This window comes from Rhinoderma darwinii, chromosome 11, assembly GCF_050947455.1.
Source record: "Rhinoderma darwinii isolate aRhiDar2 chromosome 11, aRhiDar2.hap1, whole genome shotgun sequence".
Lineage (NCBI taxonomy): Eukaryota > Metazoa > Chordata > Amphibia > Anura > Rhinodermatidae > Rhinoderma > Rhinoderma darwinii.
Window position 1 is genome coordinate 18,300,599 of NC_134697.1, and position 14,835 is coordinate 18,315,433.

At 41.3% G+C, this 14,835-nt stretch overlaps 1 protein-coding gene across 1 annotated transcript in view; it reads right to left on the minus strand.

The window, feature by feature from the left end:
• HPS1 (HPS1 biogenesis of lysosomal organelles complex 3 subunit 1) overlaps positions 1-14,835 on the minus strand; it is a 73,865-nt gene that overhangs the window by 42,471 nt on the left and 16,559 nt on the right. Inside the window, exons 9-14 of the mRNA XM_075842711.1 lie at positions 14,024-14,085; positions 13,764-13,931; positions 10,849-11,028; positions 9,100-9,167; positions 5,712-5,843; positions 165-231 (exon numbers count right to left, since the gene is read on the minus strand). Coding sequence (XP_075698826.1) covers positions 165-231; positions 5,712-5,843; positions 9,100-9,167; positions 10,849-11,028; positions 13,764-13,931; positions 14,024-14,085 — 677 coding nt within the window. The remainder of the gene's footprint in view (positions 1-164; positions 232-5,711; positions 5,844-9,099; positions 9,168-10,848; positions 11,029-13,763; positions 13,932-14,023; positions 14,086-14,835) is intronic.

A 14,835-nucleotide genomic window follows, 5' to 3' on the forward strand; every position in this document is an offset into this window, starting at 1 on the left:
CACAGGAGAGCTGACAGATCCTCTATACTACACCACACAGGAGAGTTTCTTTAAGATCAAATTTTCTCTTGATCTCTTACTACTATATTAATGAGAGTTTATAACCAATACATTTAGGCAGAAGGCCTCTTTAATTATAGCATTTTAGGTCTTTAAAAAGGATATGTCACCATCGTAATGTTTCTCTTGCTCTTCACCAGCAGAAATTCCTTCCAGTCCATCAATTTCTCTCTGCAAAATGAAGACAAATAAATCTTTCCATCTACCGAATTCCCTTCCTGACTCTTGTAAAATCTCATAATCATCCTTTCAGGCATCTTATCGGCTTTACATATTATCTACAGCTATACAGGCTTCTTCAGTTATATTATTGCTGCTCATTTTTCATACATAAAAGCACAGTAGCAGCAGCCGCCAGACTTCTCCCTTGTTTCCTGCATTACATGATGCTGATAGAGAGCAGAGGATACAAAGTGATTTCACGGCAGATACAATGGAGATCATTAAAAAACAAAACAAAAAAAAAAAACAACAAAAACACAACACTGCTATATTTTTGCGTAGAATTGGTGCAGAAATGTGAATACTAGTTTAATACATGAACATCACTCTTCCCAGTTTTACATTAGGAGGACAGTTTTCGGTTTGTGGCCATGGCCAAAAATGGTGCAGCCAGAGGCGTAACTAGAAAAAGCTGGGCCCCATAGCAAACTTTTTAATGGGGTCATGAGCATAAAATATTCACTAGCTCCGTGTGAAAGTTATAAAGAGCACCACATTCACCATATATATTTTATTTATGTAACATTTTTTGGAATAATGATTTTGTTTTCTGTGGGAAAATATTCTTTGAAATAAAATAGATAGGGTTAACGTGGGGATACAGTTAGGTCCAGATTTGTACAGAGTCACAAGTTTTGGCATTTTAGCTTTTTACCAAAACATATTGAATATACGGTTATAACATCAATATGGGCTTAAAGTGCAGACTCTCAGCTTTAATTTGAGGGTATTCACATCCTAATTTGAGGAAGGGTTTAGGAATTACAGCTTTTTAATATGTAGCTGCCTCTTTTTCAAGGGACCAAAAGATAATTGGACAATTATCTCTTAAGCTTTCTAATGGGCTGTATGGGCTATTCCCTCATTAACCCATCATCAATTAAGCAGATAAAGGGTCTGAAGTTGATTCCAGGTGTGGCATTTGCAATTGGAAGCTGTTGCTGTGAACCCACAACATGAAGTCAAAAGAGCTCTCAATGCAAGTGAAACAGACGATCGTTAGACTGAAAAAATGATGAAATCCATCAGAGAGATCGCACAAATGTTAGGAGTGGCCAAATCAACAGTTTGCTACATTCTTGAAAAAAATAAAAATAAAATAAAAAAAGGAGCGCATTGGTGATCTCGTGAGCTCCAAAAGGCCTGGACGTCCACGGAAGACAACAGTGGTGGATGATCGCAGAATCCTTTCCATGGTGAAGAAAAACCCCTTCACAACATCTACCCAAGTGAAGAACACTCACCTGGGAGTAGGTGGATCAGTATCTAAGTCTACCATAAAGAGAAGACTTCATGACAGCAAATACAGAGGGTTCACAACAAGGTGCAAACCATTAATCAGCCTCAAAAATAGAAAGTAGTAACTACGCACACTAATTGTATATTCCGTTCAGTTAATTTCTAAAGTCACCGCCTGAATAGAACAATTAAAAGTAAATTTTATTAGTTAAATTCTAAAATTGGCTCTTGAAGCCCAAAATAACACATACAGGCACAGACATGTGGTCACAATTGAGAAATGTCTATGGGTGATGAGATTCCACTCATAGACCACGATCTCTCCTTATTGTATAAAACACTGAAACCACTTGCTGCAGAGTAATCCTACGTGTTTCAGTATCACAGATATACATGATACGTCATCAGGGCTTAAAGTATTTATGCCTGTTCGCACTGTTTTTGTGCGGATTCCACCTCCGTGCACGACTCTAATGCAATGGCGGCCACTGATTCTGATTTTCATAGATTTTTATAGCGCTGCCGGGGGACTGGAGCTCTAGTTGCACAGTTCTCTTTGAGTACGACACGACACTTTGTCATCTGACCGGCCCTGCTGTATTCTATGTACAAGCAGCAGTAGTACAGCGAGTACATAAGTGTCCATAGCCTTTAAATGATAAAATTCTACCTGCAGCTGCCACTAGAGGGAGCTCACTGTATAAGGACTTATACAGTTCCACTCAAAAGCAAGAATCAATCATGTTGAGATATCCTAATGGCAAGTGCCAAATCAGAAGTCAAAATCTACGATGTCATCTTTCAATGGGACTCCTAGACCTGTTAGAAAGGGTAGTGCCGACACAACAGCCCTCTGAGTGCTAGTCACTGACCAACAGGCCTCTGTAATTATTCATTTTTTTGTCTTTCCAACAACATATTTTCAGATAAGACCCTAAACCAATACATAACCAGAAAAAAAAAACAATAAAATTATACAAACAGAAAGAATTCATCATTCCCCACAAATCCCAAATGTGTCTAAACTCCAGATTATTGGTGTTTTTTTAGTCCAGCTGCAGGCATGTACTTTATCAAACTGCTGAATTCTAAAATATTGGTCTTATTTCTCATCCGGAATACTGATATTTTTCTTATTTCAGATAGATAGGTCGATAATTATCTCCCACTGCTTATAGAGCGCCAACATATTCTGGAGCACTGTACAAATTTTGTCAGTATTTACATCAGTTCCTGACCCCGATGGGGCACACAATCTAATTTTCCTATCTCAGACACCAGGGCCAATAACATAGAAAAAAACACAATAAGATAAAACATAGCCCAAGTGTGAAATATGGAGACTACCCCAGGATCCCTTGTCTCCTATCGGCCAGTATAAGTAAATGATAAATCAATAATGTTTAGTCTCAGCAGATAGTAGGTCCCAAAAAGTCCTTGGTTGCCGGTTTAACAAATAGCAGCGGGATAAACACTCCAAACCTCGCCGTCCTGCCGTGTCCTCTGCACCTCGCTCCTTTACTCGGACACTAGAGGTGCCTGTTGGTAGTCAGTTCTTCCAAAACACACTCTGGTGTTCACCTCCAGAACGTCCGTGGGTCCAATGAACCACTTGGTGCAAACAGATCCACACCTATGTTAAAAAACAAGGTGGACGCTGCGCCGAACCTTTGAGGTTGGTATTTCAGCACTCTTTATTTAACCCCCCTTAAGGACGCAGCCACTTTTGGACCATATGACACAGCCTCATTTTTTTAAATCTGACATGTGTCACCTTATGTGGTAATAACTCTGGAATGCTTTTACCTATCCGAGCGATTCTGAGATTGTTTTCCCGTGACACATTGTACTTTATGTTAGTGAAAAAATTTGGTCGATAAATTCAATATTTATTTATGAAAAACACCAAAATTTCTAAATTCAAATGTATCTGCTTGTAAGACAGATAGTAATACAACACAAAATAGTGACTAGTTAACATCCCCCATATGTCTACTTTATGTTTGCATCATTTTTTGAACATCCTTTTATTTTTCTAGGACGTTACGAGGCTTATAAGTTTAGCAGCAATTTCTCATATTTTCTAGAAAATTTCAAAAGGCTATTTTTACAGGTACCAGTTTAGTTCTGAAGTGGCTTTGAGGGCCTTATATATTAGGAACCCCCACAAATCACCCCATTTTAAAAACTGCACCCCTTAAAGTATTCAAAACAGCATTTAGAAAGTTTCTTAACCCTTTATGCGTGTCACAGGAATTAAAGCAAAGTGGAAGGGAAATTTGCAAATTTCATTTTTTTTGCAGAAATTCCATTTTAATCAATTTTTCCTGTAATACTGAAGGTTTTTACAAGAGAAACACAACTGAATATTTATTGCCCTGATTCTGCAGTTTTTTTTTAGAAATATCCCATATGTGGCCCTAGTGTGCTACGGGCCTGAAACAAAAGCCCCTAGAAGCAAAGGAGTACCTAGAGGATTTTTCGGCCTTCCTTTTCTTAAATCATATTTCAGGCACCATGTCAGGTTAGAAGAGGTCTTGTGGTGCAAAAAACATAAGGAAATCCCCCAAAAGTGACTCCATTTGGGAAACTACTCCCCTAGAGGAATTCATCTAGGGGTGTAGTGATTATTTTGACCACACAGGGATTTCATTAGAATTGGGCAGTGAAAATGAAAAATTAATTTTTTTTCCACTAAGACGTAGCTTTAGGTCAAAATGTTTCATTTTCTCATCAAATAAAGGAGAAAAAGCACCATAACATTTGCAAAGCAACTTCTCCAGAGTAGGGAAATACCCCATATGTGGTAATAAACCACTGTATGAATACACATCAGGGCTCAGAAGGGAAGGAGCGCCATTTGGCTTTTGGAGAGCAGATTTTGCTGGATTGTTTTTTCTGCACCATGTCGCTTTTGCAAAGCCCCTTGGGTACCAGTACAGTGGAAACTCCCCAAAAGGGACTCCATTTGGCAAACTACACCCATTGAGGAATTCATCTAGGGGGGTAGTGAGCATTTTGACCCCACAGGTGTCTCATAGATTTTATTACAAATGGGCAGTGAAAATGAAAAATTACATTATTATAATGATTATTATAGATATGACGTACAGTAGATATATACATATGACGTACAGTAGATATAGATATGACGTACAGTAGATATAGATATGACGTACAGTAGATATATGGATGTGATGTACAGTAGATATATACATATGACGTACAGTAGATATACATATGACGTACAGTAGATATAGATATGACGTACAGTAGATATATGGATGTGATGTACAGTAGATATATAGATATGACGTACAGTAGATTTATAATAATAGATATGGCATGCAGTAGATATATAGATATGATTTTCATACGTATCGGTTTGCATATTTCATATTTATCTCATGTTTTATAATTCTTGTGGCTCCCAACACAGGACTGTGGTTCAGTTTGCCCTGAAAGTACTACAGGTATTTTATGCCACAGTCCTGCACACAAAAAGCTGCTCAGCAGTGTAAATAATGGGGGCAGCACAACAATTCTCATTACAGATCTAATATTTTTTTCCTTAAAGTGAATCAGTCACCTCTCCTCATGTCGGTTTTAGTAAATACATGTATTCCCCATGAAACAACAATGCCAGAGCTCCTTTCCTTAGAACACTGCTTGTGCCGTTCCTCTGTTATTCCTCTTAAACATGTATGAATAAATTGACAACTGGGTGTCACCACTCCCCTTGTCAAAGCGGCGTGTCCCTGCACAGTGACACCTTGAGCACTGATTGGACTGTGTCAGTTGGTATAGGTACACACCCTCAACTAGTAACACCCAGTTGTCAATTTATTCATAAATTTCCAGGAGGAATAACAGAGGACCAGCACAACACAGAGCTCTAAGAAAATATGCTTCAGAATTGCTAAATTATGGGGGAGACAGACATGTCAGGAGAGTGAAAGGTCATCTTTAAAATGTGCACTTCTTTTGATATAGAAGGCCAGAATACAACCTGGACATACAATCTCCTGGATTATTCTTTTAATGCCTTTTGCCCACTCCCTAAATCTTATAACATTAAGTATTGGAGGAAATCCAGTAGAAAGCTATCAGTACCAGTGGTTAATTTCACTGTTTATCATACAATATGAAATATTTTATTCCGTTTATTCATGTAATCCACCACTACTTACTGAACTCGGTTCCTGACCCGGGTCTGTATATTGAGAGACAAGGCATGTGTTCCACTTATTGGAGAGGCAAGAAATAGCTGACGGTACACGGAGCAGAGCTGACGCTTTACATTTCCACATGCTTGAAGGAGTCTGTCGATAAAACAGAGGAATCATTAACCACATACGTCCTACTGTCACTTAAATCATTCAAGTTAGATTTCAAGGTCGTACAGTATGACCTCAGCGACATCGCAGAAAAAAACCTTTAATATAGTAATCACAACAGTTCCAGGTAAAGGTGTTGTATAAGATAGCTATGCATCCAATCACACACAAATGCTCAAAAGGCATGGCTGTCGGACCTCCACCGATCAGAAAGTGATGGAATATTCTTCGCAAAAATGAAAGTAGGAAAAAAATGCGCGTATAGATTTGTAAACCAGAATGCCAGAGTGGGGGAGAAAAAAAAAAAGTATGTCCAAATATCACCCAAATATTATACTTAATGATACAGTACTTCACTATATAAGCAGAGCAGGTTGTTCCATTAGGCACAAGAGGCCCACGCTGTGGGACAGCCCTGTGGGAAAGGGTGGTTGCTCCCCAAGGTCACGGACAGTTTGGGGTGTTTGTGCAGTAGCCTCCGTTCAGGTCTAACTTGAAGCTCCTGAACCCCAATCCAGTATCTGCAACAGGGCCCCTTGTACCATTTATAATACTGGTGTCTTCTTACGAGGCACAGGGGCTTTGGGACCCCTCAGGCACCAGGGCTCGGGTGTGACTGCTACTTCTGCACCCTCTACAGTACTACTATATACTTTTTACAATGTGGAGCCCAAAACGGACTTCCCTATTCAAGATGTGGCCTCACAAGGGATTTATAAAGGGGTAACATTACATCTGAATCACAGCTTTTTATATCTCTTTTTATACACCCTATTTGCTTTTGCAGCTGCTGCTTGACATTGAGTGCTGCTGCTTAGCTTATTTGTAACCAAAATACCCAGGTCATTCTCTTGCTCCGTTATCCCCAGTTTTATTCCATTTAGTGTATATACATAAATACTACATTTTGCCAAATAAACGGTGGTCTAAACTGGGATAACCCCTATAAATAATAGGTCATAAGGTGCCAATCATCTTGTGCCTATAGACTCCTAGATGTAAATCCAGTACTATACAAAGTATAAGGCAGGGTTTACACGTACGGCAGGATACAGCAGGGAATTTTACCACTATTGCTTCTAAAAATCCAATCCACCGCAATGGGAAGTTTTGTTGGTTGCCTCCTTTGAAGTCTTCTAGCCTCACGCCCTAGTTTATAAACACCTACTGAGCCATTATAGCGCAGAAGCTATTAAAGGGACGGATTCTCCATTGCGCTCCCATTAGGTTATCCAGATGTAGTAAGAACATACTTTTATTATGTCGTATTTCATAGAGTCACGGTGAGAAAAGCACTAGGGAAAAGTCATAAATCCAACCACGAACCTTAATCCAAGGCAGAACAATAACAGGGGATTTAAAAGCACCAGAAACAACACAGACACCGGGTTAATATAAGAAAACAGCGACATAAAAACGAGTAAAAAAAAACACACAAAATATTTGACAGTATCACTCGGTGATCTAAAAACAATCATGACTTTTATCTAGAATCATATTTTCTACTAAAATAAAAATTTTATGGCAACCACTTTACGCTTTACGGAAACAAACTGGGGAAGCATAGACTGCTGTAAATGAAATGTGTGAGTTTAATGCAGGAGAACGTTAAAGAATGCTTTCGAAAGCCAAAACTGAAATACTGCAGCTGCATCATCCGCGTGGGGTTGAATATTTCCCAATTGGAGTTAATCTTCACCTTTTATGTAGTTTCTCTCTTTTTCTGGTACAGAGCTCTAAATCCCCTGTATAAAGAGTTAAATGATAAAATTCTGTCTGCCTCCAGCCACCACTAGAGGGAGCTTAGGAAAAGAACCTACTGGTGGCAGCAGGCAGCCAGAATTTTATCATTTAAAGGGAATCTCTGCTTTGGACAATCCCTACTTGTTAGAAGGGTCCCATGACAAAATCGTCTCCCTGCTGGGACCCCTAGCGATCAACTGTAATCTGTCAGTGAGTGTTACATTTTCCTGCAGTGCCTCTACAGGAAAAATTAAGCATTACACAGTGTCCATTCATTGTACGGTCTGTGTAATGCAGGACAGGTCCTCCAGAGCTAAATACATTCTTTGAAACCGCTCTCCACTCTGGCCAAGAGATGAGGATCCTGAACTGAGGACCCCCCCGTCTATTAACGGAGAATTCCAGAATAGGGTGTATGAAAACGGGTTTTCTAAACTTGACAACCCTTTTAACATTCGAGGAGTTTGGAGCTTTACAATCAGAAAAAAGTTACTGGGCCAGATATAAAACTCATGAAGGCCTTAGGCAAAAATTATATCCCATCTATATTTTAAGAAGGAGGAAGAAAGAATAATAGGAGGAAATACTAAGAAATATTGCTGTATTATACCTCAATAATACCATCATACAGGAATATAGTACCATACAGTGGCCATATAATACTGCCATACAGTGTATAGATAATAAGTGTCACAGTGAATAAATAAGTGCCAGTACAGTACGATACAGTGCATAGATGGTCATACGGTTCATACAGAATTGTGCAATATAGTGCCAGTATAATACCATACAGTGCATAGATAGTCATACAGTGCATACACAATAGTGACATATAGTGCCAGTACAGTACATACGTAATAGTGCCGTAGAGTGCCAGTACAGTACCATACAGCGCCCACATTAAATAATATTATTCCGAATCTCACATTCATGGCATTTTTACACTGATCACGGAAAACGTAGCAGAACAACACTGCATATAAAAGTTGATGGCTGTGGTTTTTAGAACACAGTACCCTACAAGGTTTGCAATAGAAACTTTCCTATAAAAAAATACATCTTTCAATATTACAGCAAAAAATATATATAAAAAAAAATAAAAATCTGCATACTGTGCTTCTCCCAAATGTCCATTTTAGCTGGACATGGATGTTGTGTGCAGAGTACCTCAACTCCACGTTGGGGTTGCTGTCCATACGCCCTATTAGGGCATACGGGACCCGCTCTCCATTAGCTGGCGAGGAGAGCCGCAGCAAACAGCTGTAGTACATGGACGGCCATACATTCGAATACAGTAGCGGATATGTAATGTTACATTAGCCCTGCAGGGGAATAGTGTGGCCGACAGTCAGCAGGGTTTATGAAGCCGGACCTGCAGCGATTAGTGGATTGCCAGGCTCGCATCAATATAGAAATGGGTTGTGTACCCCCCCAATAGCACTGGATATTTCTCAGGGGTACATTCTGTTACTTACATACACGGCTCTCGGTCACTTACTCTGCTGGACTTGTGGTCTCATTTCTGGAGAAAGCTTTGCTCTTAAAGTCAAGCCAAAGGCTTTGTAACTAAAAGGATTAAAAAACATAAAAAATCATAATCACGAATTCAGGAACGTATAAATGCACAAAATTTGTTTTACAAATTCATTACAGAAAACTATTATGTAGTTAAACTGTTCCTCCATTCACTGTCTATAGGACTGCCGGAAATAGTCGAGCGCTGTACTTCACTATCTCAGGCAGTGCCATAGAGAATGAATGGAGCAGCAGAGCAGAAGCGCGAACTGAGCAAGTGATGGATCCTCATTAGGGCGGTTCGGGCGGCTGCCCGGGGCACAAGGCAAACCGCACGTGCCCCCTCATGCCCGGTGGTGTCGCTAGCACCGGAGGGGGCCCGATGCTAGCGACAGCCACATGCACTTGTATCGGAGTCCTCAGGACTCAGATACAAATGAATACTATAGGCTGCAGGCCACGTTAGGCCTCCAGCCTATAAGGCGCTAGGAAGACTCCCTTCTCAGGCCGGAGTGATGACGTCACTGCATCATGTCCGTCTGCGCTTGCGTCCAGCCCGGAGGTAGGGTAAGTAGAATATATATATTTTTTTTTAGAGGGGATATCGCTGTGTGGCCATATATACAAGGGTGGGGAGCACTGTGTGGCCCTGAATACAAGGGGGGAGCGCTGTGTGGCCCTATCTACAAGGGGAGAGACTTCTTTGTAGCACTATATCACTATATACAAGGGGTGAGCACTGTGTAGCCCTATATACAAGGGGGGGGGAGCGCTGTGTGGCCCTGTATACAAGGGGGGAGCGCTGTGTGGCCCTATCTACAAGGGGTGAGCACTGTGTAGCCCTATATACAAGGGGGGGGGGAGCGCTGTGTGGCCCTATCTACAAGGGGTGAGCACTGTGTAGCCCTATATACAAGGGGTGAGCACTGTGTAGCCCTATATACAAGGGGGGGGGGCGCTGTGTGGCACTATATACAAGGGGGTTGGAGACTGTCAGTTTGTAGGGACACAGCCCTTTGACAAGGAGAATCATAACACCCATTTGTTGATGTTTGCACAAAAAGGTAGTGTTAATAATAGTTACGGCGTGGCAAAGCGGCTGTGGAGAAGGGGGGGCCAAAGTTTGGGTAACAGCATAGAGCCTATGGTCTGCTTAATCCGCCACTAGACCTGCCTATCGATTCATTCAGAGGAACAGGACCCCCGTTCTCATGATCGGTGGGGGTCCCAGTGGTCGGACCCCCACCGATCAGCATGTTATCCCTTATCCTGTGGTTAGGGCAAAACTTTTAATCTTGAGATAACCCCTTTTAATCAATAATAAAAATAAAGTATTTGAGGATTTACTCAACTTTATAGATAGATGAAGTGAAATGTTCTTCAATTCAGAATTATGCTTTCAGATAGTTGGGCAGATCATTATCAACAAGCTGCATTAACTGAACCTATTGCACTACCTGAACTGCCAGATGTGTCTACTACTAACCTATATTCCCCTTGGATTCTGCTGGACTGGTCCCAGGAGTAACACATAGTACCACATATGATCACGAGTTCTGCTAAATTACAAACTCGGCTCTGCTGCATCTGACAAACTCATCTGAGCTACAGCTATATACTGTATGAGTTTGTCAAAATCATATAAATTGATCCACACAGGAAAATAGTGGAAAATCTTTTTTTCATCACCGGATCCATAAAAAATAGCATATACAATGCCAGCACCACTCACCTGAACTTCCCGACCACCAAGGCTTTTAACAAACCGATCCGTTCTTGGCTTCAGCTCTGCCATGATGGGATTTGACCGCACTACTTGGTGGATGTCTTGCCCCTCCAGGAGCTTCTTCTCCATTATACTGAATCCATCTAGCAGCTGGTACAGGGAGAGGGCGATGTGGCTCCCAGAGAACTGTGAACATAATGATTAAGAAAAGTATAATTATCAATTAAAGGGCAAAGCCATCATTTCTTCATTCTATTTTTTGTACGGTGCCATCTAGAACATTTAGGCTGGACACACGAGCATGTTCGGTCCGTAATGGACGGAACGTATTTCGGCCGCAAGTCCCGGACCGAAAACAGTGCAGGGAGCCGGGCTCCTAGCATTATCTATGACGCTAGGAGTCCCTGCCTCTCCGTAGAACTACTGTCCCGTACTGATAACATGATTACAGTACGGGACAGTTGTCCCGCAGCGAGGCAGGGACTCCTAGCGTCGTACATAACTATGATGCTAGGAGCCCGGCTCCCTGCAGTGTGTTCGGTCCGGGACATGCAGCCGAAATACGTTCCGTACATTACGGACCGAACATGCTCGTGTGAATCCAGCCTTACAGAGATGCTCCACTTTGACGATCAGCTGCATAAATGCAAAATCTAGCATCTTAGTCATATATCTTTATTACATTTATGCTGTTTTAAAGGGGTGATCTAGCCTCATCATAGACATTTGTGGAATATCCACAGGATATGCCATAAATCTCTGATAGATGCGGGTCCCACCCATGTAGAGAACGGGGGTCCCCCAACAATCTAGGCAGAGAATAAATGGGGTGGTGGCTGCACATCAGCATTGCTCTCCCCATTCGCTTCTATGAGAGTGAAGGAAACAGCTGCTATGGATATGCCACACACTTCTGTGATGGAAATTTCCCTTTAAGATAGTTTATAGTTGGTTTTTCTTTGACTAGAGTACAGAAACCTGTTGATATATGGAAACCATCAGCAAGTAGGTAAGCTTCTGATGGCAGATCTTATTATGGCTTTATTTTTATCCGTGTTATGGCTTGTGTACCTTATTACACCCTGCAACTCAGTTTATTAAAACATAAACATCAAAGTAGTCTAAGGCTTCATGCACACAGCCGTGCCCGTAATCACGACCTGCGATTGCAAGCACGGGCGGCCGCCATTTTCAGGCCGTGCTCCCATACAAAACAAATCGAAAAGTAGGACATGCTCCGTAATTCCTAGCACGGACACTCTTCCGTAGCAATACCGAAAGGTGTCCGCGGCCAATAGAACCGGGCGGGTCCGTAATTGTGGACCGTATTGCGGTCCGCAATTAAGGAGTTTTTTTACGGTCATGTGCATGGGGCCTAACTGACATATAAATAGTTTCAGAGGATATTCATTGAGGTTTCAGAGGGTATTAAATTGTTAGGCTGGATTGACACGGTCTATTTGTAAAACCCCATTCAGAAATGGCGTATTTGCCGAGGGCTTAACATTGCAAAGGGTTAAATCTGCATGTAAAAAAATTTGTATTATGGTCTTGATTTTGGTCTAGATTTTAAGGCTGGTTCTATTGCAGGTTGTCTCACCACAGACAACCCATTTCATATGAGAGCTGCCAGGCGATCAGTTGATTGCCATTGGTCCGTCTCCCGGGGAAGTCGCAACTCGACATTTACATGGAGTATTACACGACGGCCATTCAGATCGGCTCTCCATTCCGGCTTATAGAGGAGGGTCCCCTCTATGACGTCCATATGCCCCAATATGGCCGATCGAATCTTTTATGCGGCAAAAAATAGTCGGAAGCACGTCGACCTGTGTGATCAGTGAGATGTGCTTTATTTTTTTTATAAAACAATGTATTATGGGATTTTAGGCATGTTTTACATTTTTACTTTTTGAGATACAGCTTCTCGGCGTCCTGTATCCATATAAGCTGAATCTTGCCAACAAAGCCGAATCCGTTCATGAACTTAGATGTGATTGTTTTTAGCTGGATACTACATGACCTGCATTCACCAAAGCCGTCACTCCAGCTGACCTGACTGATTCGCCTTTGACGGCAAGATACAGCTTCTATGTATACAGGATACATAGAAGCTGTATCTCAAAAAGTAAAAAAAAAAAAATAATTCTTAGAAAACAATTTCAAACTTGCTTAAAATCCCATAATACTTAGTTTATTAAAACAAAGTCAAAGTGCAAATGTTTACATATCCTTTATTGATCGTTGCTTTTTGTGAATGGTGCAGACGAGCGCCGATCGACAAGTTGTATTGTTAATTGACCCTCGTTGAGGGTGGTTAAACACGGGTGATATCTGCTCATGTAATACCCCCTTTAGGTATTAACCAAATCAGACTCACAGTAGGAGACAATTATGTACCTAATAAGAATTTCCAGATCCATCAACATCAGCTTTTTGACTGTTTTCTGATCATTTTATTCTACATTGAAAGAATATGTATTACAAGATGCTCCAGACTAAAGAGCCCGTGGTAATTACTGGTGGAGGTTCACTTTAAATTGATCACATTGATCTAGTCAGACCCTTTTGCCAGGGCTACACGGAGACTTTTTGTAGCGCGGTTGATAGTTTTGAACTATTGAGCTACAAATGAATACACTGAGTTGCATGAAATCTTGTGGCCGTTCAGCTGTCAATCAAGAGTTAAAAACCAATAAGTAGCAGCTACAAAAAGTCTAGGTGTAGCCCTGACCTTTATGCGGAGTTAGACAAAACATTGGAGATAGAGTGTCATGGGTATATCGAAGTTATCCTTTATATATTATGCCCAATTTCACGCAACCCAATTTTGAACAGAACCAGATTTGATGCATTTTAGAACTACCCTCCATTCTACGTCATGCGCACATTTCATCAGCTTGATATACATTGCTTGTCACCTTTGTCAAAAGAACCAGAGACATCCCATGCCACAGAGGTAAGCAGTAAAAAGAATGAGGCATCATGGGGCAATAACCCTCTCGCAAGTTGGCATCCAGAAATACCCGCCTCGTGTTGGTAGATTCCGGCACAGGGCCGACCAGAGTCTTCAAACTGTCCTCCGCAATCTTAAGAAGAAGAATAAATCAGCCGCATTACCCCCGGAATTTCTCATTCGTGACTAATGTTACACTAAAGGGGTACATGACAGAAACTCTACCTGGATTTCGGTGTCCCCAAAACTAGACACAGACGAATCGTCATCCCTCCAGCTGCCACCACCTTCCCAAATACAACATGAAGGTTAGTGATAAAGACATATAACTTGTGATTTAATATGAGCAGGTCATTCACGGGTGCGAGACGATATATAACGTGAACGCAAATGACTATATAAATAAACCACCTGTTGTAGTATGTGCTACTTCACCTCGGACCGTGCCTTCCATTAAAATGAATGGAAACCCTAAAGGGAAGGTGTTTGCATTTCTAGCTCTTAGGGTATGTTCACACGGCCTATTTTTAGCCGTTTTTCGGGCCGTAAACGCTCAAAAAATGGACGAAAAATCGGAAGCAGAACGCCTCCAAACACCTGCCCATTAATTCCAATGGGAAAACGGAGTTCTGTTCCGACGGAGCATTTTTCGCAGCGTTTTTTTACGCGTAAGAAAACCGCCGCGAAAAAGAAGTGCAGGACACTTCTTGGTACGTTTTTGGAGCCGTTTTCCATAGACTCGATTTAAAAAAGCTCCAAAAACGGCCGTAAAAAACGCTCCGAAAAACGCCGTGAAAATCGCGAGTGTCTCAAAAAACTTCTGAAAATCAGGAGCGGTTTTCTCTTGAAAACAGCTCCGTATTTTGAGACGTTTTTGACTCTGCGTGTGAACATACCCTTATGGTGCATGTGGGCCATCATGTGGACATAGGGGTGGCCTTACGTTTGATTTCCTTTCCAAGTGTGTAAGTATGAGAGTAACATACACAAGAACAAGAGATACAGAGGGAAGAGGAGGATGAGTGCATACTTCAATA